Source organism: Tupaia chinensis, unplaced genomic scaffold (genome assembly GCF_000334495.1).
Source record: "Tupaia chinensis unplaced genomic scaffold, TupChi_1.0 Scaffold000101_1, whole genome shotgun sequence".
Lineage (NCBI taxonomy): Eukaryota > Metazoa > Chordata > Mammalia > Scandentia > Tupaiidae > Tupaia > Tupaia belangeri.
The window spans coordinates 885,500-910,919 of record NW_006159565.1 but is presented as its reverse complement, the minus strand read 5'-3'; the positions used below and the strand labels follow the sequence as shown (position 1 = coordinate 910,919).

The 25,420-nt window shown below is 40.6% G+C and overlaps 1 protein-coding gene across 1 annotated transcript in view; it reads right to left on the bottom strand.

The window, feature by feature from the left end:
- SDK1 (sidekick cell adhesion molecule 1) overlaps positions 1 to 25,420 on the bottom strand; it is a 731,734-nt gene that overhangs the window by 155,348 nt on the left and 550,966 nt on the right. The window contains exons 22-23 of the mRNA XM_006143594.1: positions 23,788 to 23,979; positions 20,498 to 20,619 (exon numbers count right to left, since the gene is read on the bottom strand). Coding sequence (XP_006143656.1) covers positions 20,498 to 20,619; positions 23,788 to 23,979 — 314 coding nt within the window. The remainder of the gene's footprint in view (positions 1 to 20,497; positions 20,620 to 23,787; positions 23,980 to 25,420) is intronic.

Genomic DNA, 25,420 nt, shown 5'->3' with positions numbered 1-25,420 from the left:
AGCAGGAAAACTTGCATATCTAGCAACTTCCGCAAATACCAAGTACCCTCTTGTTCTGAGTGGCATTCCCCTGTGCCAGAGCCAAATGATGCTTCCCCAGATAAGGCACGCTGGAGGGCAGGGGACAGATTGGAAGGGGTGGGTTTGCACACCCACTACCTGCTTCTGGCAAAGGCACAGCACAACCAGGAAGGGACTCAGGCCTGAATGAGGCCCAAAGGCCAATTCCCCAAACAAGGCCTGAGAAGCTGCAAACTTAATGAGTTGTTAAGGGGATTCTACTTAGCATAGATTTATCTTCACTCCTGCAGAGGTTTCATGCTTTGAAACAGCCCCAAATCAGATTTCCTCATCCCTTCTCTCTTGACTACTCTCCTTCTAGGGTGTTTGTTTGTTTGTTTGTTTTAATATTTAATATTCTATTTCAAAAACAGAATGATTGTAAATGACTGGGTTTTCTACTATGTTCCTTCCATCTTAAATTCTGTCTTTGGACTTCTCCGTTACTGGTTTGTCTTAGTCTCCATTTGGCTTCCCCAGCTATTTCTTCTCTGAGTCCTCTTCTGTCCCCAGCAACCCAAAATAAAGTCTCTCTTCACACTGTCCTTGCCCTCTGTTCTCTTTTTGGGCAATGGCCTCCTTTCCTGTGGCCTTTAGTGTTCCTCCATGAAGAAGACTCTGATCTCTGTCCATGGCCTTCCTTCCTACTGACCACCAGGTGAATGCTTCTAAATTCTAGACATCTCTGCACTAGTACCTCAAAGATAACAGGTACAACAGAGCTTGCTATTGTCCTCACAATTGTACCTGCCCTTGGGTGGCCATACTTCTTGTCATGACATCATAGACTTCTCCGCTACTGAGACCTGAGAACGAGAGCTACTTCCCCTGCTGCTTGTCTCCACTTTCCTGCCACACACGGCTGCATCCACATCTTCCACAGCTCTGATATTTGCTCAGTTTCAATGGTAGAACCCTGATTTAGATGCTCTTGCCTCTTGCTTGAACTATTTTGATAGTCTAGTTTGGTGAATTAAGAAAAGAATGCAAACATCCTTGCTATCTTAAACCAAGGGGTAAGGGCTACCCCAGCTGTTGTCTCCCACTAGGGGTTCCATGCAGTGGTCACTGGCCCAAATGAATTGGCTTCTCTGATGAGCAGGTTGAAAACCACAGGTCTAGGTGCCCTCTAGCATTTATTTACATGTAAGACTCCCCCCATCATTCACTCTATATGGTACAGCCTGATTAATGTCCAAGAGGGACAGATCTCAAAATGTTCTGGGCCTCAGTACTTACAACCTTAAAAGGGAGAAATTAGGGTTAGATGAATTCCAAGGTCTCTGAAAATTCAGATAGCACATAGTTTATCCCTCCAACCCATAGTCTGTTTCATGCCATTGGCTGTCCAGAGTCAAGTCTACCTCACTATCCTGGCCCAGGCTGCCCACACTCTCATTCTACCCCACCTTTCCAGTTGTTGTAGTCCATTCAGGTTACTATAACAAAGTACATGGATTGGATAACTTACAACAGAAATAATTTTTTTCATATTTCAGGAGGCTAGAACTCTGATATCAGGAGTGCTAGCCTGGTTGGATTCTGGTGAGGACCCTCTTCTGGGCTGTAGACAGTAAATTTTCCTTAAGTCCTCACATGGTGTAATGACACAGAGAGCTTTTTAGGTCTCTTCTTATAAGGGCACTAATCCCATTAGCAAGGACTTCACCCTCATGACTTAATTACCTCCCAAAGGCACCTATCTTAATTCCATCACCTCAGGGGTTAGGGTTTCATTGTTTTGTTTGTTTGTTTTTTTTAAGAGTTTTTTTTTGCTATTGGGCATGTGCACACTGGGGAGACAGAGAGACAGAAAGCAAGAAATCATCCCCCCTAGGGGGGATGGCCACACTGCAATCCTTCTCTTGCATTCTCCCTGGCATGAGTTTTAGGCTGCTGGGCCCAAGACTCAAACAGCAGTCTACTATGTGGGAGTCCAACAATGTAATCATTATGCCATCTGTTGGTCCCAGGGTTAGGGTTTTAAAAGGTCAATTTGGCAGACACAAATATTCAGTCTATAACACTGGTCTTACTCCCTCTGTGCTCCCTACATCCTAGTCATTCTATCCATCATTCTCCAATACGTCTCCATCAAATAGCCTTCCTCATCCCAGCCTGTTCCTCTCTCAAAGAACAAGTTCTCTCATAAATCTTCCCCCTCCCTCTCCCCAACACAAGTCTTTTCCCAGAGACCATCAATGTAGCCCATTACTGCTCCTGCACTGGAAGATTCCTGGGTTGTTTGAGTCATGGGACCCACTGTACCGAGCCTGAGTCCAGTAGATGCAGGAATACACCAAGCTCCCTCCTCCCTGTAGTTCTCCCCCACTGTCAGATTTCCCTGCCCCCCAGTCACTCAGCTCTTGCTCATCTTATATACAAGGTTGGCTTCCTCTGTACCTGTCAAGATACTGAGGAGGACAGAGTTCATGTCTGATCCCTCTTAAGGATAAACAGGAAGGATTTTCTGCTAGTTTTCCTAAATTCACAAAATGTCAGCCAGACTTCTGCTCCATTGCATACAAAGGAGTGTGAGGGGAGCGGCATCAGCTCTGTAGTCAAATGCATTGGGGTCACTGCTTCCCAGTAGGGGTTTCATACCACAGTTCACCCTAGCCTCCGACAGGCAGGATCACAGGCACGTGTGTGCCTGGTGTGTACTGACTGGGCTGCAAGCCCAGGACCTGCAGATGTGGCTTTGGCATTGTGGAGCATGAATAGCATTACCACTGTGCCACTGCACCTGGCCCAACTTAAATTTCACCTCCTGTGTGGAGCCTTCCTTGATTGCCCTCATTAGTCACTTATTTGCTTTTCTTTCTTAGCAACAAATTATAACAATTCTCAGGAGTCTCATTAGTGCTAAATATTATATACATATCAATTATCCCTCCCAAATGCTCCCCCCAAAAAAAATACTTCCTGGAGGGAAAAACTAAAAGTTTCTCACCTTAGTAATCGAAGGTGATACCTGAAGTAATGAAACCTATAAAACAGTAGGTGCTTAATAAATGTGTGTTGGATGAATGGATGAATGAATGAAACAAATATAAAACCTAATGACCGGAAAAATGAAACATATAGGCAAATCTAAAAATGCAACGAGAATTAAGATGAAAGAATTAGAGCACAGAGCAGCCCTCAAAAAGAATAGGAAAAATATTACTCTCATAAAATTTAATTTGGTTTGACAGCTGTGATTTATACATACATTGACCTCTATTTCTTGAAAATGACACTTTTAGTAAAACTCTTCCTCTGGTCTTGCTTCAGTTGTCCCTTATGCTGCAGTATTTTCTTCTTCTAGAGTAGTTATAAAATCCCCATAATAGGACCTAAAATGATCTGATAGACTAATGAACAAAAAGGCCACGTTAAGCCATTCATCGTGTATAGTTTTCCTATGCTGGTCCAGAAATATGAGAAAAAAAAGTCATTGCAAGAGTGTTATTATGGACAATCAAGCAAACAATAAACATTTTGAAATTTCTGAGTATGTATTTCATTGTCACCTATCACCATAGTACCTAAATGCTTAGGCAGAGGCATTATACCAGAACAAAAGATGAAGCCCGTCTCAGCAAATTTGCCCAGATGACCGCATTACTATTGAAGGAGCCATTAGAGCCGATGACAGCTCTCCTATGCATACGGGACAGACTATTCAAACAAAATGTCATTCTTTTTCTTCCTATTATGAAAAAGAAATTCAACCATAGTCAAGGTTTATTACAATTGAAATGCTGACAGGTACTTATCAAAAGGGCCACAAACAGCCCTTCCATCCATCTATAATGAGGAAAGAAGGAGATATAATAAGTGATTGGAAACCTCCAACTACAGATCTTGAAGTGATGAGATAAAAACTTTTGGCCTATGAACCCTGCAGGAGACAGAATACACTAGAACTCGTTTCCACCTTCAGAGGTAATAGTTAACCAGGTGGATGGTTAGGTAGACAGAAGATACACTTTTCAAAGATGGACTTCTCCTTGTTGGTGGTTAGGCTATTTCTGCACCGTCCCCCAGCTCCCTGTGGCATTTGTGTGATGCTCTATCTGCCCATTCAACAGGCGTTTCCTGGCACCTTGCTTCTATGTATAAGCCCTATTATAAGTCACTGCTCTCACCAAGCTGACGTCCCTTAGAGGGCAAAGATAGTAACAACACAACGAATAAAAAACGGACAGTATACAAGAAATCGGGGCAAGATGAGAGCTCCATAGATGTACTGGAGTGTCTCTTCACAAGCCAGGTGGATCCCTCATTGAGAGCCAGCCCAGCCACACTGCATCTCGGCACTTGCTGTAAGTGGGAGAGGAGGGCAGGAACAGGCAGATAGGCTGGTTCCACCCTCTGGGCCAGGTGAGGCCTGGATGGCCAGTGTGCTGCATGGGAAGCTTCCTTGCTGTTCCTGCAGTTAATTTCTACCAGGAACAAAGAAACAGCAGCTACCGAATTTGACATTGTTTAAGCAGTGTGATTTTGTGGTTCTGTTTGAATGCAATGAAAGTACAATTAGCTTGACTCCTCGCTGATACTCTCAGTTCAAGCCCAGTATGATTTCTGGCTCGAGGACTGTGAGTCCCTTCCTGGGCTACACACAAATCTTCACACTCATTGAGGACTCAGCTCATCTCGGTTCTGACTCAGAGACCTACTGGACTTTGGCACTCCTGCCTCCCATTCTGAGCTCCCGTATGAAGGTCATCTTGCCAGGGTCTTGGTCTGACATACCAGCCCTTGGCCCGAGCCTGCCCTGGTGGCCTGCTTGTTTTCCAGGTATTTTCTAGGGCTCAGCCTTTTCTTAACTGTACTGCACAGGCCTCTCTCTCTCTCCTCTGAAGAGTACGTTACCTCAGGGAACCAGCAGTTAGCGTAATGGCTATGTCGCTGGACTCCCACGTAGTCGACCGTGGTTCGTGTCCCGGACTCGGTGGCTTAAAACTCACGCCAGGCGCGTGTGCGTGCGGAAGGGATTGCGGCGTGACCATCCCCCCTGGGGGGTGATTTCTCACTTTCTGTCTCTATGTCTCTCTCTGTCTGTCTGGCGAGCGCACGCGCCCTACAGTGAAAATCTCTCAGAAAAAAAAAAAAAAAAAAAAGAGTACGTTATCTCAAACAGCCTTCTCTGAAGTCAGATGCTTGCCTTTACTTTTTCATTTATATTATTATGAGCTTCCATTTATTAAGCACCTATTCCTTTAGATCTACATTAAAGCTTTAAATGCATTGTTAGTTTCTCAATTTTATGATGAAGAAACCAAGGCTTATAGAGGTCTCATTACTCTTCCCAATATGACTAGTTGCAGTTTCCGTTATTTCACCTTTCTCTCCTCCCCTCAGCCGCCTCCCAAGGAGAGCCAGCCAACACCAGAACAAGCATTTACCTGAGGGGGGACTCATTACTATTGTACCTAATGTTCTTTGGTGCTGGGCTTTAATAGTTAGCCTTCCCCTCCCCTGGCCTAGCCATATAAACAAGGGAAGGTCCCAGCTGCTTTCATCCATGAGCCTCCCTTTTCTACTCGCTTGAGGTAGGGGCTGCTTTTTACTTGTCTCTGAGGCCCCAGAGTCTAGCACAGGCCTGGAACTCAGCAGCACCCAGCACAGAAATGGGATGAAAGAGTGAAACTGAAGCAAATATAGCTGAAGGGAGCAGAAGGTTGCTTCTATCTTGGAATTCGTGGACCATGCATGTGGATTTAAAACTCCTGGCCACTTAAGCAAAAAGGGAAAAATCCTAGGTGGTATGGGCGCTAGTTTCTGACAAGAGAAGGTAGATACGCTCATCTGACAAGACAACATTTTCCCCAGAATTCACCTCTAGGAGAAATTTATTGTAAGAAGCTTTAGATCAAGAGCATACTAGGGAAACAGAAATCCCCATACATCCTGTAAGATTTCCTCGCAGGTGAGTGCATCGGCAAACAGAACAATGAAACAAAAGCCTGCAGCCTTCCATTCATCAGCCCAAGATCCAGCCCTTCGGTGCCAAGTGCACTTAGGAGATAGACAACATTACTTTACACCCCTGACTTCACCGAGGAATGCGTCATTGCAAACGATATTGGCTGTCGACACTGCTGGGCACCCTCGGCATCTGTAAGTGCCGGACCTGGGGACTCCTGGGCCCCTGCTGCTCCATCTCCACTACTCTTTAGTTACCGAGAGACCAGCACTAAACAGACTTGTGCTTTATTTTATTAGCCCATAACACTCTCTAAAACAGTTCCTTCTAAGAAAATGGCTACTATTATGCACAAATAAGCACTAAGTGGGCTTTTTCTTTTTTTGCTTTCCATTTTCAGAATGGAAACAGTTTTATCTGTACCCAAAGTGTTACCACTAGCATCTTCATTACGGAAAACCCTGCTCAAAGCAGCCTTTTGAGAAGACTGGATGTTATTTTGGCTATTAGAGCACAGCAAATGGCTGCAAACGGCAGGGGTTTACAGAGGTAACTGAGCAGGCAAACAGGAGTGGCAAATGAAAACATATAACATTTGCATTCTCCCCTTTTATGGGATGCCATAAAAATGCGGGAAGAGATGTTTTGCTCACTCTACAGTCAAAGGTTACTAATTAAGCAAAGCATTACTGAACCAGAAATACCTATAAAAGCTGCTACTCTTTTTTTTTTTTTAAACCCATATCTGAGCATCAACTTATTATAGGGCCTTTCAATGGGCTCTTCCAATGATTAGGATCTTTCATCCCATAATTTACTGAAGATAACTCTTAAGTAATAAAATCTTGGTGCACTTAAAAAAGTGGTCAGAATTTAAAGGAAACTTTTCTGCAAAGAAGACACAATCAAAGGGAAGGGAAGGAAATGTTCTACTGCCACAAAGTGCTCTGGTGGGAGTCCTCCTATTCCTGCAGTTGAGTGTCCACTTCGCTATTCTCTGCCTGTGCTATCGTTCATGGAACCCTGAGATATGGCTTGGTGGTCATGTCCTTCATGGGTCCTCCACATTCGCCCAGGGGATTCAGTCATTCCTTCCTCAGCATTCCATGATACCCTGGAAAACCTCTCTTAAATAACCTCCCTAGTCTCCATATGAGTAAATACAATGGCTGACTTCTCTGTGATCCTGTGTCGTACTTCTCCCTGAATTCCAGCCTAAGGTCAGGCATAAAGTAGTCAACAACTACTTTCTGAATGAGGGTGTGGATGAGGGTCTGCAGAAGAGAAAGCCTGGGCTTGTCTTGTATCCCATTCACAGGGGATTGGTGTAGACTGGTCCAGAAGGGTTCGTTTATACCAGTTACTGACTCAAGGGGCCCACTGTCTGGAGTTTAGGAAAGCTGAGCTTTATGAGTACCTCTAAAGCCTGCTTAAATCAGGGAGCCCAATAAGGAAAGTAGCTGGGGTGAACTAAAATCATCTCAAAGGACAGCACAGGAAGGCTAGGGATAGAGCTCCAGGTTGCCCTGAGGTTTTGGAAAGTTTCTCAGAGGAAATTTTGTTTGTAAAGTACCTCAAGCCCTATAGAAAACAGAAGCTTGTATATCTTAGAGAAGTAAACATAACACAGTATTCTAATACTCTCAGCAACGCTGTAAGAGAGGTGTTACTATTCATATTTTATAGCTAAAGAACGGGCTAAACAACTTGCCTACAGTTACACTGTAACTAGAAAGTAGAGAGCTGGTGAGCCAGCCTGTGGCCTGGTGGTTAAGAGTTGGATCCACATTGGCTGACTGTACAGCTCCAGTGCTGAACCTGGCAGCTTATTAAATATGCTGGGTACATGTGTGTTCATTCTCAAAATTCCAAAAGGAGGGAGAGATAGAGGAGAAAGGGTTGTGGCATGACCAATCCCTATCAGGGGTACTTTCTCATACTCTCTTTCTGTCTCTCTCTGGCAAGTGTACATGCCCTCTGGAAAATTTAAAAAAGGAAAAGGGGAAAAAAGGAAGGAATGGAAAGGAAAAAGAAAAGGAAATGATATGGAGAGCTGGGGTTCAAGGCTTGGACTCTAATTCTAAAGACTGTGCTATTTGTTTGTCTGACAGTTCAGAGAACCACATGCTCTCTGGGGACTTGTAGCATCTTTTCTGGGAATGAGTCAGAGGATGGTTCCTGGAATGGGATAAAAGCCTGGCAGTGGCACATGGAGAGAAGCAGCATGGAATTCCTCAGAAGACTGTGTGGCCAGAGTCCTGGTACTAAGAATGAGATCAGGGGACTGCAGATATGAAATTTCTCTGGACAGGACCATAAAGTATTAGAGGATGATGTGAATGGGTCAGATGACATTCTGCTTGAATCTGTAGAAAACAGAACACTTGCCCTTATCAATACAGGCCTATCAGTGATGCACCTTTGAAGGTATTTAAAGAGATGTATATTCACTCATTTTTAAAGACACACCCTGCTCTATATAATAAGCTTTCCAGGTTAGTAGAAACAGGTCTCAAATAAAAGTAAGATTAATTTGGCCAACAAATGGACATCATGCTAACTTTGAGTATGAGATAATTCTTATGAGATAATTTAGTATATGATTGAAAACTAGACCAACTTAGTTAGCCAAAAGAGAATTAATTAGTATAATATAGAACCAGGATAGCAGTGTGTTGGTGGATTCAATACAGATGTTTGAAGAAAAATGCCATCTCTTTCATGTGACACAAATATCCAGAGGAGAAGACCCCTGTCATAGCCACATGCACACTCCACTACATGACAGAAACACTTAGGTCTCTTGAAGCATTGACTAACCAAATGTTTAATAACTTATCTTTGTTTGTTTGTTTCCTTTATGAGAGAGAGAAACAGAGACAGAGAGAAGCATCCCCAACAGAGTCTCATGTCATGATCCTCCCCACAGCCTTTCCCAGGTGGCCAGAGTCACAGGCAGGTGAACCTAGGAACCACATCCCAGTCTTCCATATGGGAGAGCACTGTACTACAGCTGCACCTCTGCAGCTGGACCTCAACAGCTTGCCTTCTACTTCCTCCTCTTGAACATCATTTCCTTAAGAGCCCAGAAACATGTCTATAATCTTTACTTTCTGATACTTGGAACAAAGTTTTTAATACATAAACATTTACTTTTCAGGAATAATGAATCATAAATGGTTCATGTAATGAGCTCTAGGGCAAAAAGTTCTCTTTTGGTTTTGAAGTTCCAACCATCTGCACCATTACCAGAGCTTTTCAACTTGAGGAGTTAATTTTAAGAGAAGTAGGTGGCAGTCTACTACAGTTGAGAGACTGGCCACATACTGGGGAGTTCAGAAAATAAGTACATATATTGAGAATACTGGGAGACAGAGAAAGGCTATTCATGTGGAAAGAGGGCAGCTTGAATAAACTGATGTTTTTAATTGTATTTGGAATTGTTGGTATACACCAGTACTATTCAGAATATGTGGATAGATACAGAGATTGACCTCAGTGTAAACACATGTGCATTTGAGTGTGTATACTTTATATCTCTGTGTACCAAAAGAGCTGGGATCAGTGACACCCCAGGAGCAATGAGCACATCTGCTGCTCAGATCTTGTTTTTGAAATACCACTTGCTACTGAAAGGATCCAAGGTTCCTTGAAGAAATGACTGTGAAAAAAAGACAGAAAGAGCAAGATGAGCTAGGAACATCTTGTTGCACCAGAAAGTAAGGAAATTCTCACTGAATGATGGGAGACATGTCAAAAGAACACTGAAGCCAACTGGAAGGGGCTCCCACTGGTCAAATGTAGGGAGATTGAATAGCAATGGATTAAAATCTAGTATAAAATAAGAAGTCATAAGTAAACGTTGATATATATATACATGAATCAATACATGAGAAGGGTAAGTTTTTCTTTTTGTTCCTCTAAAGTTTATTTAGTTTGTTTTCTTTAAGGGGAGAGAAAGATTAGCCTATTCAAACAGATCTTCAGAATCCACCTCTAGCTTCAGCCAGCCTAGATCACAGGCACATACATGTACCAGTTGCATACAGAGAGGCCTAGGGATGTGAACTCAGAAACTTCTCATGTGGGTCCAGTCAGAGTGTTGTCTTACTGCTATACCACCATCTGAACTTGAAAAAAAAAATTTTTTTTTTACAGTAAAAGGCTAATTGAGAAATACAGACAAAATTATCAAATGAAAAAAATCACTGACGCCATCATTGTATTATCAATAGTTAATTCAGGCAAGAAATATCAGTAGGTGACAAAACTAGGAGATAAGGGAAAAAAGATTTTTACATAATCTCATATAATCTTTCCAGAAAATACTTAATCATTGTAAGGGGGAAGGTAGGGTAACTTGAGAGTAGAGAAGCTAGGCAAACATCATCTGATGCACATGAACAAAATTAACCTCACCAATAAGTTATCAAGTCCAAAAGGATACTCTGGGAAGTACCCAACATCAATTCCCTGATAACCCTGATATGATACTTTAATTGAAAATCCATAATCTAGTCATAATCATGGATAAAATACTAGTAACTCCAAATTGAGTATTATCCTAAGAAATAACTGACCCGTAATATTCAAAAGTGTCAAGGACACAAATGTCAAGTGGCTTAGATTGAAGGAGATGAGGTAGGCGTGACATTTTAGAACAACTGGCAGAACTTGGTTGGCGCCTTTGGGTGAAGGGGAGTTCTCCGTAGGAAACTTAGAACTTTTCTGTAGTTTCTGAAATATTTTCAAGATGAAAGGCCAAAAAAAAAAAAAAATCCAATAAAATTTAAAACTCGAGCTAAAATTCTTAACAAGTGGCTACAGGCTAACTGAGAGCTAGCCTTATTGTAGGCAGCCAAGACATGGAGCTCTGCATTTGACACTCAGAAACTGCTAGAGGGCAGGTGAACCAGTGCAGGTCACCACTGGGAAGTACAGAGCTTGAACAGTTCATTGTTTCCTGTGGAACTAGAATCTTTAAAATGCTATTGAGAGGTCACCTGAATACATGCCACCTGTGGGTTGGGACCCTAAGATTATAGATGTTCTGTGCTCCAGACTCTACACGTACGACTCAGATGAGATTTAAGGTAGGGTCTCTGAGCTGGGTGTGTTTTAAAATATGCCCACATACAATGTGCAGCCAGCAGAGAGAAACACTGAGCGCTTCATGAATACCCCATGTGAGTCCTGATCTGGGTCACAGTTGGTTGAGATTGTCAGTAACTGTGCCTCTTACCTCCATTTGAGGACTAAGAAATGCAAATACAAACAAATCTTTGTTTTGAAAACCTTTAAGAAAATAAACTAATTATCTTAAAAACCAAGCCAAATCAAGCTGAAAAAGCCAACTTCACTTATAAACATAGATAAAAAAATCTTAACCCCAAACAAATCCAAACAAGATAAACACTGTGACCAAACTCTTTTTGTCTCAGAAACAGTAAAATGGTGAAATGGTAGAATAGAACATAAATCATCTCACCAAGAGATGAGAGCAGAGCAGTCATATGAACAATTAATAGATGAAAAAAAGTTTCGATAAAATAAAATGTACTTATGACTTAAAAAAGAGAACTAAACTCTTAGCAAATCAGGACTAGAAAAGAATTGTCTTAGCTCAATAGAGACTAGCTATAGCTATTTTTTTTAAAATCAACCATAAATGTTTAAATGTAATTTCATACTTGGTGATAAAAAAAATTCTTTAAACTTAGTCATAAAACAAAGATATTAAGGACCAGCAGTTGACATAATGGCTATGTCGCTGGACTCCCATGTAGTCGACTGGGTTTGAGTCCCAGACCTGGTGGCTTAAACTCATGCTGGGCGCGTTCACGTGCATGCCCAAGATCCTGAGAGGAAAATGTAGGAGAAGGGATTGTGGCGTGGCCATTCCCCCAGGAGGTGATTTCTTGCTTTGGGTCTCTCTGTCTTTTTCTGTCGTTCTGGCAAGTGCATGCGCCCTATAGCAACAAAACAAAACAAAACAATGAAGATTATCTTTTTTTCTCCTTCTTCTTTTATTTTTTAAAATTTGCTATAGGGTACATGTGCTTGCTGAAGAGGAAGGGGGGGTAAGAAAGCACTCCACAGGAAGGATGGCCATGTCACAATTCCTTCTCCTCCATTCTCCTCTTGGGATTTTGGGCACACAAGCAAATGTGCCTGGCATGTTTTTCAAGCCATCAGGTCCAGGACAATCTCTTCTCCACAATCCCTTTTCCACCATTTCCCTTTTGGGATTTTAGGCACACAAGCACACATGCCCAGCATGGTTTTCAAGCCACCAGGTACAGGACTCAAACTGCACAGTTGGCCACGTGGAATCCATCTACCTTAACTACCATGCCATTGACTAGCCCTCTTCTATCACTGATCCAAAGCAATACAATATATTAGGTTCTAGACCTCCCAGTAAAATTTAAAAATAAGGGGACCAGCAGTTAGTGTAATGGCTATGTCGCTGGACTCCCATGTAGTTAATTGTGGTCCGAGTCCCGGATCTGGTGGCTTAAACTCACACCGGATGCGTGTGTGTGTGTGCGTGCCCAAGATCCCGAGAAGAGAATGGAAGAGAAAGGATTGCGGCGTGGCCATCCTCCCTGGGGGATGATTTCTCGCTTTCTGTCTCTCTGTCTCTCTCTGTCTTTCTGGTGAGTGCACATGCCCTATAGCAAAAACCTCTCAAAAAAAAAAAGTTTAAAAATTAAAAAATAAAAATAAAAAAGAGAAAGGATACACGAATTTCAAAGGAAGAAATAAATCTGTCACTACTAACAGATGATGTAAATTTTTTATGGAAAATTGTAGTAGAACTAATAAACTAACAAGATAATTCCCGGTTTCTGGCTATAACACCAGTACACCAATTATACAATACACAGCAGACTGCCTTGGTTCTAATTCAGGGCTCTATGGCTTCCCTGTGTGACCCTAGGCAAGTAACTTGATCCCTCATGCCTCATCTATAAAACAGGGTAATAACAGAAACCCAAGAATCATTATAAGGATTAAATGCATCAATATTTGTGAAAGTACTTGGAACATAGATGAGTTTATTAAATAAACAAAAGTATTCAAAAATCAATTGTGCTCCTAAATGCCAGCAACAAAGGCAGAACATGCATATATTGGGCTGGTTCCATGGCACAATGATAATGTGCTGCTTGAGAGAAGCTGGATCTCACATAGCAACCACGGATTGAATCCCCATGCCCAGTTGCCCTAAAACACAGTGGGCATGTGTATAAATGCCCAAGATCCAATGGGCTGGAGGATTGGAGGAAGGGGATTGTGTCATGACCAGATCCTGTGGAGGGTGCTCCTTTTTTTTCTCTCTCTCTTATACACATACATACACTCTATCATGAATAAAGGGAAAAAATTAAATGTGCATACATTAATTAATATTTAAGACAATCTTACAGATACTATTACTGACTCCATTTAACAGGTGAGAAATTAAGTCTCAAAAATAAGTTAAGAGATGTGTTCAGCATCACAGAGCTAGGAAAAAAGGGAGCTATAAAAGGAGAAGCTTGGCCTTTCTAATTTGAAGCCCATACTCTGTTTTATAGCTATTGAGCAACATTGATTGCCCCTCCCTTACCCTGCCTTTCTGAGAGCAGGGTAAAGATAGGGATAGGTGCTCTTGCCAAGAAGAAAATAGCTGATGAAAGTAGATTCAAACAAATGGAAAGGCATGTCATGTTCCTAGATAGAAAACTTACATCTTAAGATATCAACAAGAGTTTGGGGCCAGGGAGTGGTACAGTAGTGGAGAAGCTGGATGCACATCGGATGAGTCCTAGGTTCAAGTCCTGAGACCTTCCTGAGCACACAGGACATGTGTGCCTATGATTCAAGTCAACAACACTGGGAGCAGATCATGGCATGAAGATGCAATTGGGAGTGCCTCTCTCTGTCATTTTCTCATGGAAATTAATAAATAAATAAACTTTTTAAAAAAAGGTGTGGCAAGGTAAATCTTAAAAAAAAGTCAAGCAGTGTGTATATATGTATACATGTAGTAGGGAGATGAGGAAGACCTTACCACATAATAAAACATATTTTAGAGCCTCTATAATTAAATGATGTGGAATTAATGTATAATTAACCAGACTAATAGAACAGAATAAAAAGTTCAGAAATCCAAGCACATATGGGAATTTAATATTACAAATCAGGAGGAGAAAAAAAATGATTTTTTTTAACAAATGGCATTGGGACAATTACATAACTATTTGCAAAATGATAAAAATGGATTCATACTTCACTCTCCATATAAAGACAGATTCCAAATGAATAGAGAGCTAATGTAAAAATGAAACCATAAACGTGTTAGCAGAAAATTGGGTGAATTCCTATAACCTGATAGTGGGGAAAACCTTTCTATTTATGATTAAAAATCCAAAAGCATGCAAAAATATTTCATAAATTAGCCTATAGAGTTTTTTGGCATGGCCAAAAAATGTATAAACAAAGAATATATGCATTTTCTCACTCTGATGAGAATGCAAAATATTACAAACTATAGAATAAGAATTTGGAAATACCTAGAAATTTACACATGCATTCATTGCTTTATCCTGAAATTCCACTCCTAGAAATGTACCCCAAAGGGACCAGCAGATGGTGTAATGGCTATGTTGCTGGACTCCCACGTGGTTCAAGTTCTGGACCCGGTGGCTTAGACTCATGCCGGGCACGTGTGCGTGCATGCCCAAGATCCTGAGAGGAGAATGGAGGAGAAGAGATTGCAGTGTGGCCATCCCCTCTGTGGGGTGATTTCTCACTTTCTGTCTCTCTGTCTCTCTCTGTCTTTCTGGCAAGCACATGTGCCCTATAGCAAAAATCTCTCCAAAGGAAAAAAAAAATGTACCCCAAAGATTTAGTGGCAAAAGTATGAAATGACCACGGAAGAGGCTGAAATCAACCTTTAGGCAGAATAATGTCCCCCTACCCCCCACTCCAACAATATCCACAGCCTAATCCCTGGAATCTGGAATCTATTAGTATGTTATCTTATATGGCAGGAGGACTAGGAAGATTACCCTGGTGGTCCAATCTAATCACAATGAGGCCCTGAAAGTAGAATAAGAAAACATAAGAGTGATAAAGAGATGAGACAGAAGTAAGAAAAAGAGAGAGCTGAAGCACAAGGAGGACTCAGTCAACCACTGTTGGCTCTGAGGTTGAGGAAAGAACAATGAGCCAAGGAATATAAGTCCTCTACAAGCCAGGATGGCTTCCACCTGACAGTCAGCACAGACATGTGGGACCTCAGTCCTGCAACCACAAGGAGCTGAACTCTGCAAACAATCTAGATGAGCCTGGAAACAAATTCTTCCAGTTCCCAGAAAGGAATGGTACTCTTCATACACTTTGATTTTAGCCCATGAAACACACATTGGAATTCTGATCTGCAGAACTGAAAGATGGTACATTTGTGTTGTGCAAGCCACTAAATTTTTGGTAATTTCTTATGGCAGTGATAGAACAGAAATAATCAACCCAAATAAGGACTAGATAAATTAACAAATTGTTGCACATGCACACTAGGGAGATTTGTGCAACTGTAGGAAGAATAAGGAAGATGTGCATACAGAGTCATAGTGATCTTCAGGATGTATTATCAAAGGAAGAGAACAAGATGCAATAATGGTACATTCTGTGTAAAAAAGGGGAATTCAAATATGTATATCTTCATATGTTGCCAAGAGAAAAAAAAAAGAAGACATATCTTATGAAGGAGACAAGCAATAGGTTAAAAGGAGAAAGATGAACATAAATTTCTTTGACTATACCTTTAAAAATAGTTTTGACTTCGAGATTATGTAAATGACTATATACTTAAAAAGAAACTTTAAATGTTACAGCAATCTTTTAAAAAGTTATGTCTATATCTATCTATCTATATATAAAACTATATATATGTGTTATATATAGTTTTGCTATAAGGGTGCATGCACTCACTAGAGAGACATGGGGGGGGGAGGGAGAAATTACCCCCCAGGGGGATGGTTATGCTACAATCTCTTAGCCTCCAATCTTCTTGGGATTTTGGGCACATAAGCACATAAAACTGGTGTAACTCTCAAGTCACCGAGTCCGGGACACTACCGCACAGTTGGCAATGAAGGATTTAGAGCCTTCACCTCCATGCCTCCTGCTAGCCTGAACTTATTTCTAAAGGAAGAAATCACTAAAAATTGAAGTAAAAGAACAAACCAAAACAAAATAAAAAAATCTGAAGTGAATGAACTTAATTCTGTATTACACTGGTACACAGAGAGAAGTGTTACATGACTTTAGAATGCAGTATGTAGACATCCACCATGTGATAAATTTGAAGGAAAAATATTCCAGTTTTATTTAGTGGCCTTATTGTTAGAAACACCATTGAAATTATAACGATAAAGAAAATACCTAATTATGTAAGGGGTCTAAAAAATCATAATTTTAGTACAAAATAAAATATATTTACTATATAAAGTTAGTAGTCTTAAATTTGAATTGAAAACACTGGTATGAACTCATGATATTTTAAAACAATATGTATTTCCTGTCTCTGAAAGGTCTAGAAGATATGATCGGCTGGTTACAATGAGCCCCACCAACCCTGAGTGCCCAGGATATGATCTTTATTTCTTTTTTAGAGAGATTTTTGCTATAGGGCATGTGCACTTGCCAGAGACACAGAAAGTAAGAAATCACACCCCTCTTCCCAGGGGGATGGCCATGCCACAATTCTTTCTCCTCCGTTCTCCTCTCAGGATCTTGGGCACACGAGCTCACATGCCTGGCGTGAGATTCAAGCCTCCTAGTTGGGACTTGGATCGTGGTCAGCCATGTGGGAGTCTAGTGACATAACCATTACACCACCTGCTGTTCCCAATATGGTCTTTAAATACTATCTGATTGTAAATGAAACCAAGGTCCTTGTAAGAATGGTTCCATATGAATTTCTGAAAGAAGACACAAGATGAACCTGTAATATCCTGTTCTATCAGAAAAAGGGCAGTCAACAAAAACTAGTGTCCTATGTCCTATGGGCCCCAAAGGCCTAGAACATGAAGGGCTGGCCACATCAAATATGGATCAATATTAGATTAAAAAAGAGTAATGACTATAGGTGACTGAAACATACCAAATATAGAGAAATTTATGCTTTCATAATAACACTTAGAAAAGAAAGAACAGGGAAGAAAGAAATGGAGAGAGAGAGAGGAGTAAGGGGAAAAGAAAGAAAAGAAATGATGAATCTGTTTTGTATTGGAACTAGCTAAGGGACAATTTTCTCTGAAAATCTATAATTAAAAGAAGAAAAGAGACATTTATTCTACTTTCTTAGAGTATAGCTAAATAGTCTGAAGGATGAGAAGTGCTTCTTTCCAGAGTTCCAGCTACTTAATGAGCAAAGATTGCTAGAATTAGAGTATTGCCATTTTGAATATCCTAGGAAATATTTAATTTAGGCAATGATCATGGATAGATGAAACCATTAGATAAAAAGCCAGTAGGGGAATTGACAATGTAGAGATCAGGTTGTTAGAATCAGCTGTTCAATTTAGCATCCCTACGAGTGGGACAAGACCTCATCTCACTTATCTGCAGTCATATTAAATGGATGGATCTACATAGGAAATGAGAGAGAGAGAGAAAAAAAGAGAGAGAGTGGGAAAATAAGAGGAGGACAAGAAGGAGGAGAGGAATAACTGTTCCATTTTCACAACAAAAAAGTGGAAATGGAATCTATTCATCCTTGGTAAGGAACCTCTGGCTACAGGACACAGGGGGTATAGGAACAAGTCAAGTAACCCCACAAGGAAATAAACAGGCACTTCTCTAGAGCAGGGTTTGGCACGTGACAACTGACTGGGTTTTGTCAATAAGGCAATAGCATTCAGGAGAAAAGGGGGGGTGAGAGGAATATTCTAAATTAAAAAGATATTTAGTCAATAATGACAGGAGGAAATGAGTGGTTTCCCAGGGATGGGGAGAGTTGGTAGGGGGGGACACTGAAGGGTGCGGGCACACTTTTAACGCTGATGGACATGCTCATTATCTTAATTGTGGCAATAGTTTCACAGGTGTGTGACACTTTACCAAACTGTCCACTGTAAAAATATAGTTTATTGTATGTCACTTATGCCTTAATAAAGCTGTTAAGTTTTTTTTTTTTTAGATTTAAGAGACATGATTGAAAAATGCATGCATAGTTCCTCTAAGTGAGTTTTTTTTTTTTTTCATCAAAACTATAGTAAAAAGACATTTTAGGAAAATTTGGGGAAATTTGAATGTGGCTGATGATTAGATATTAAGACATTAATATTATCAGGAGTGACAATGGCATTATGATTATAAAGTGGAAAATATATTTTAATGTAAAATTCTCATCAAAGTAATACATACAGGGAAGTGCATGGGCCACAGGTATGTGTACAATGATCACAGGTACGTAACCCAGATCCAGACCCAGAAAAAAGCATTCCTACCATTCCAGAAGTCCTCAGTTGACTCTTGTAGGCACCATCACCTCCAGTGATAACCACAGGCCCAAAGAAGAACCTGTATTTTAATATCAAAGATTACTTTTCCCTGTTTGGGGACCTTATACAAATGGAATCTCACAGTGTATATTTGAATTAGGCATCTGGCTTCTATTATTCAACATTATGCTTGTGAAATTCATCCCTATTTATACTGTACAGGTGCATATAGTGTGAAGTATATGGGAGTGAAACGACACAAAGACTGAGATACACTTTGAAATACTTCAGTTTCAGTAAAAGGGGGACGATGAATGTGACAACCTCTTGAGATTTGTTGAATCTGAGTGATAAGTATGTGGGGGCTTATATTACTCTCTTTCCTTCTGGGTATATTTAAATGTTTTTCTATTAAAAATATAAAGAAATAGATTGTAGAACAAAGTCATAAAGCAGCTCTGCTGTGGCAGAGAAACTGCTATACACCACGGCATTCTTTCTTCTTGGGCAAACAAGCACAGGATATTTCCCAGACTCGTTTGCAGTGAAATGGCAGCCATACGACCAAGTTCTGGTAAAGATAATATGGGCAGAAGTAGCGTAATCCACTTCTGGAGCTCTCTGGAAGCACAAAATAAAGCTCTAATATGTTGATGCTGACATTTCTACCTTCCTGTGGCCTAGCCTAGCCTAATATCAAATTTGGAACCACAGACAGCACTGCATCCTCAGCATTCAAAGTGCTTGGCTACAATGGCATCCAAGACTACATCACATGCTTCTTTGGTCCTTAAAGTGCTTGCCCAGCCACTTCTACTAGAAGATCTCAAGACCATGAATTGATTTTAATGATTCTTCTCCTATATTTTCTTGTCAGTGTTTTAAAGTTTGCTTTTGTCATTTTGGTTTTCATTCAGTGGGGATTTATTTTCTTAGTTTGATGGGAGGTAGGGATATACTATTATGTTTTCCTCAGTAAATACTTATTCAGCCCCATTTCTGGATCAGTCACATTTCCAAGATCCTACACAGATTTCTAGAAATGTTTGCTTGATGAAATTTTTGAAGATGTATATAGGATTTGTTCTGTAATTTATGACCAATTTCCAGGAGTGAATTGTCTTGTAATACAAGTATAGTCATGAAAATCACTAGGATTTTATAACAGACAATAACTACTTTGAAACTTTACTGCTTCCCATAATCTGGCTCTTTATCTTTTTTTCACCTACTTTTATTAGAACACGAAATGGGCGGATTGTGTGGTAATCATCAATGCCATCATGATCCTATACAAGCGTAACCCTGGCACAGTCCCTCAACCCCTCCAGCAGCTTGCTATTACACTTTGGATCATATTCTGTGTTCTGATCTCCTAGGTCCTGTGCAGTATACCATGGAGGTCTCCCCAAACTCTTTTCCTTCCATTCTGTGCTGAACTCCCTTACTTCAGCACACCCCTTCCAAGGGTCTCAAATATGACATTCCAGATCCTTTCCCAGCAGCTAGAGGTCCTTCCTCCCAAGAGAGACTTTTCTCCTTTACAGCAGGTATTTTGCCAGTTTTTGTTTCTAGAATAGTGCCTGGAGATAAAACGTGCTCTAAAAACATTGCTGAACGAATGCATATTCTATTATAGACAAGTTGTACCAAGCAATCCTAGCAGTATATTTGGTAGCTAAATGTGATATAGAATTTTAAAAACAACCATCTTTGCTATCAATCTGGGAATGTTTTTGAATCATAACTAGAATGTTAGCCCTACTATCACTTCTTTTATAACCAAATAGGACTCCAGTCTTGGGAAAAACAGCTTGGAAACAAGACTTGTTTCCCTTGTCTTTCCACATCTTCACTCCAGCATCTGAGTTGTCTCCAGTTTCTGGTTCTTCTCTGCTCAGCTACCTGTAAGTCTGCTCAAACTACTGAGTAACCCTTTCACATTGGCATGGCTCTACTGTTCCCCAGGCACAGATTCTGATAGTCATCTTCAGAAACTCCAACTCCTAGCTTTATGAGCACATACCTGTCCCTCTACAATCCATCTGGAGATGGATGTCTTCCCATCATAGCCTGGTCGAAACTGAAGGGTGGCTGAGCGAGGGCTGATGTTGGAAATAACCAGATTAGATGGGGCACCTGGAAGATCTAGAGATGAATAAGAGAGGAAAGATAGAGATTTAAATTCTATCACAACTTAGGGAAGCAATCAAACATGTGGATTCTATACCAAAAAGGATTTGTTTTCAAAACCAAGGAAGTGGAAAGCATCACAATGTCCCCAGGAACACCAACGGGACTTTTTACTTACAGAGGGTCATCTGTAAGTGGCATTAGGAGACACATTGTTAATATGACTTGCTAGATGATAATAAACTCAAGGTAAGAACCATGTTATACCTGTCTTGGTACATAATAGGTAATTAATAGACACTTGTGGAATGGAAAATGTAATTTTCCCTGGTTCCTGAAACAACACAAAGAATTAAATATCCATGCTCCTTTTCAAGATTACCATATCTTGGAGAGCAACATAGGCAAGTGTGGGTGTAAGAGTATACAACCCCTGTATTGCTGTTAGGCAGTGTAACACAGGGAAGTGCTCAAGTCTTAAGCCTTAGGCTTCCTGAGTCTGGTTTCTAAGACAAATGACTTCAGGTGAAAGTGCAGAACTCTTTCCACTCTACCTGTATTAATATTTAATTGCTCTGGGAACTAAATAAGGTGGAAGGTGAGTTCCGAATGTGACTCCCATCATCTGAGGATACCTGTGGCTTAAATCTACTCATAGACTAGAGACCCTGTAGTAGGCTACTCTTCCAGGAGCCTTTCCCCACTTGGAAGTTTATTATTGCACAATGTGAAATGCTCTAGAGAGGAAAAAACTGGGATAAAAAGAAGGAAAGATAAATACAATGCAAGTGCAGTTTTCAGACCACACCGTTTCTGAGTGGTTTCCTAACTTGCCATTGCTTGGGGTATTTAAAATTAGGTCTTCCAAAAGAGACAATAAAACTACTTTGGTTATCAATTCAGTATTGGTATAGGCAGGGTCTCTAGGACCATAAGAGTCCTTTTCACATGTAGTTTAACAAATTTCAAGGAGTAAATGTTTACATCAAAGGACAAGTGACTCTTCTATTTCTCGGCTCTCTTGATTTTTAAAATTATTTTTCAGTCATTAATAGACGTGAACTTCAGGTATAGCAAACAGAATACAACTCCCTGAAAAAGTGATCATCATTTTGCTCTGACCAATACTTTGAATGCTCAGAAGTTGTCTTAGGACAGTCTTTGGATATAGGTAATGTGCCCTGGCAATGAAGTTGCAGCAACTCCACCACTTTGGTTATCAGGGTGATTTAGTCAATACAGCTCAGTCTTATTTTTCCCTCTAGTTTGTCCCTCTATAGTTCCAGGTGTGCTGTGAATTATAGTGCAGCTGGATGTAGATGCTTTCCAGAGGTCAGCTAACAAATTTCCCCAACCTCGATGAATAGTATTCCAGCTATCACAAGAAAAATCTGATAACTTACAATATGTGCTTCCAATGTTACCATCAGTTGGTGAAATTTTTAACAAATTAGATAATATGCCATCATTATCACTGCACAGTTTTGAAAACAGTAGTGATATTTTAAACATGTTCTTTGAGAACTGGCTTTAAGTAGTTTTAAATATGCATTGTGGGAACTGAAAATTTGTGTAAAATAAGTGGGAAAAATGGAATCTTTCTTTAAGTCAAAGATTTCTTTCTTTAAAAATAATGCATTTTATTGTTTTTTATTTTATTTTGTAAATGCATATTTGTAAAATATGGAACTGCCTTAGAGTAATTGTTCTCAAAATGGAGTTCTGACCAGTAGCCATCAGTATCACCTGGGAATTTACTCTAAAAGGCAAATTTTTGTGTCTCACCCCAGATCTGCATATCAGACACCTGTGGTGGGGCCCTGCAGCCTGTTGTCTGACAAGCTCCTGTGATTCTGATGCACAGAGCAGTCTAAGAACCACTGTCCTAGAAGGAGGACAATGGTGACTGGTTATACATGGACAGAAGGCTTGCTTATGGCTCCCTCTGCTGATAGGGGAGGTAGCTCAAAGCTTACAACACTGCCTTTAGGGAGTGCCACATAAGGTCACAGTGTTCAGAGCAGAGGCGCCACATCATTGTGACTTTAATACTCCTTCTCTGTCTCCAACTGTTGACAGTTAAACTATGCATTTAGAGCAGGACTCATGAGAAGAGGGAAAAGAATGGAGAACATATACATTATTCCCAAAGGGAATTTTTTTAACTGCATAAATGTTTTTTGTATTCTCTTCAGGTCATGCACGTTACCTCCCTACGCACACCCCCCAGGAAACCAATTCAGTTATGAAAATTGATCTGGATGTGAGGATACTATAGGGGATAAAAGCTGATTTCAAATGGATCTTTCAGGCCCTATGCATGAGGCAGTAGCACTTTTCTCAAAGACCCAAACAAGGCAAACTGACAGCTTTAAATGCAAGAGACTTACAGCTTTAATTAGAGGACTGTATTGATAGTCCCATGATAAATTCTCACATTCTCAGGTATTTGTGAATTCCCTTGAAAAACACCTTTATTTTAAACGTAAACTTTAAAATTGGAGAGAATGAGTTGAGTAGCAATTTTCTAAAGCTGAAATGAGTGTGCCGAACATTTAGGAAGATAATCTGAATTTCAAAAGGACATGAAAACAGGCATAACTACACTAAAGCAAATTCAACAATAGCAGCTTGCATAATGTGAGTATTTGCTCCTCATACTCAACTTAAATTCTACTCTCTCCCTCTTCTTTCCACCTTCTCCTGCTTCTTTTTATTATTGCAAACTCAAATTTTTGTTTTGTTAAGTGAATAAAGTTTTATGTGTCCTATTATTTATTTTAGTATGAATATTCCCTATTTTCCTATTTTACTCTGGAAAAAAAAAAGTTTGCATTTTACTGCTGTGTGGTGGTTGGTGTACTGGTTCCCTGCAGGCAGGAGAGTCTCATGGCTCCTGTAATCAAGCTCACACTCTGGAATCCAAATCTCTCTCCTTCCCTATCAGCACAACTCCACTAATCCATGCTCTGACAGAAGAGATGTTAAACCACGATCAAATGCACTGAAAAACAAGGCTGAAGTCCGGTCAACAGCACTTACCCTCAAGCATCTTAGCAGGCAGCTGATACCCCCTTTCCAAGGCAATTGTTGGCTTCTGCACAAAAACGTTGATCAACTTCGCGTGTTAGAAATCTCTAAGGGAAAGGCAACAGCAGGAAAACTGCATACTGTTTTACTGACCTGGGGGGACTCCAGAAGAGATGGTGGACGACGTCGCCAGCCCAGCCCCCACGGCGGTCAAGGCAGCCACATCAATGGTATAGGTGGTGAGAGACGACAGGCCTTTGATTTTATACTCATGAGTTGTGCTGTTGAGAGTGTGCGTGAGACGAGAGTCGTTCTTCCCATACACCTCCCAGGAAATCTGATAGCCTAGGAAGTGATGATACAAGAGATGATCTAGGGTTGCTGAAAGCGACCCAGGGCTAAAGCTGGATGCCACGTTATCTTCATAGATTTGGATCAAGGGAATAGCTAGATCTGCTGAAGTCTCATGAGAATCTAATGCCCTACTAAAATGAAATTCAGAGCCATGGCTCCTTTAACTGCTCTTGTTCCCACTGTGCTCCATCTCTTACTGGAGACAGGGTAACCTCAGTCCCTGGGGCATGGATTAAAGAAAGATGAAAGATGATTGCCAACCTGCTGTGCCCTATTTAACTTTCTCTTGTCAAATTATAGATGCATTTCATCAATATTTTCATTTTTATAAGCTGATATTTTCATTACATACCCCTTATATCAGTGGCTTGCTCTTGAGTTGCAACTAATTTGTGGAAACACTTCTACTTTTCCCTTTATGGAATGATTGAAAGAACACTTCCATTTTGCAAAGTGCTTTGCCTGGAAAGTTTCTTTTTACCTGAGCGCATGAGTTTCGCTTCTAGCCCTGCCTTTTCTCTTTTTGAATTTCCTGTTTTCCTAGCAAAATCTGATTTTCCCCTATACTTCGTTCAGTCCAGCAGGGCCTCATAATTACAATTTATTCAACCTTGGATTCTGTTGTGATTTGGGGCTTAGAGGAAAAAGACCCAACTTAGCTCCTGAATCAAGCCCCTTGGAGGGGAGTTTATGTGATTAGAGAAGGCTTAAAAGTGTCTTTTAAAGAGGAAGATCATGATGGAAAGACCTCACAGGCCCAAAGGCAAAGGAAAACTACTAAAAATGCTTGCTCTTCCTTTCTTTTCAGTCAATATACCCAGGAATACAGAAGCACTAGGATGCATCTTAAACTTTTCTTCTCACTCTGATGAAAGTAATAAATAAAGTTAGGAACTTGCACTTGCAGGTAAACAAGAATTTATAGGTGAGTGTCTTGGGACTTCAATATTTCAAAATAATAATAATAATTTACCATCAGAACCTGCTCCCTGCTCATGATCCTGTATTGTACAAACAGCCCAGCATCTTTTGCTCACTGGCAGAGGTGGCTCTTGTGATGTTGAGGGATAGCAAAGGGATAAAGGCACCAGACGGGCACTCGGTCATAGGGTGCCTCGAAGGCACAGAGTGCCCCGAATCATGTGGACTCACTTAGTAGATGCTGCTCTCTGCACTTCTGGCTCTGCCCCAGGCCCTCTGTGGCCTTCCTTAAGAATCTTCTCTTGGCCCAAGTCTGCTCCCTGTCACTTGCTGAGCACTCAGGCTGACCACTAATCACTGCCTTTTCCCCAACCCTCCCTCTAATTCTTGATCTTCAAATTTCTTTCCTACTGATCTGCCCACCCTGATGTTCAGCCTGCTCATTCTTAATGGACTAGCACTGAAATCATGATGCTCTCCACCAGTTTTTTTTTTTTTTTTTGAGAAGTTT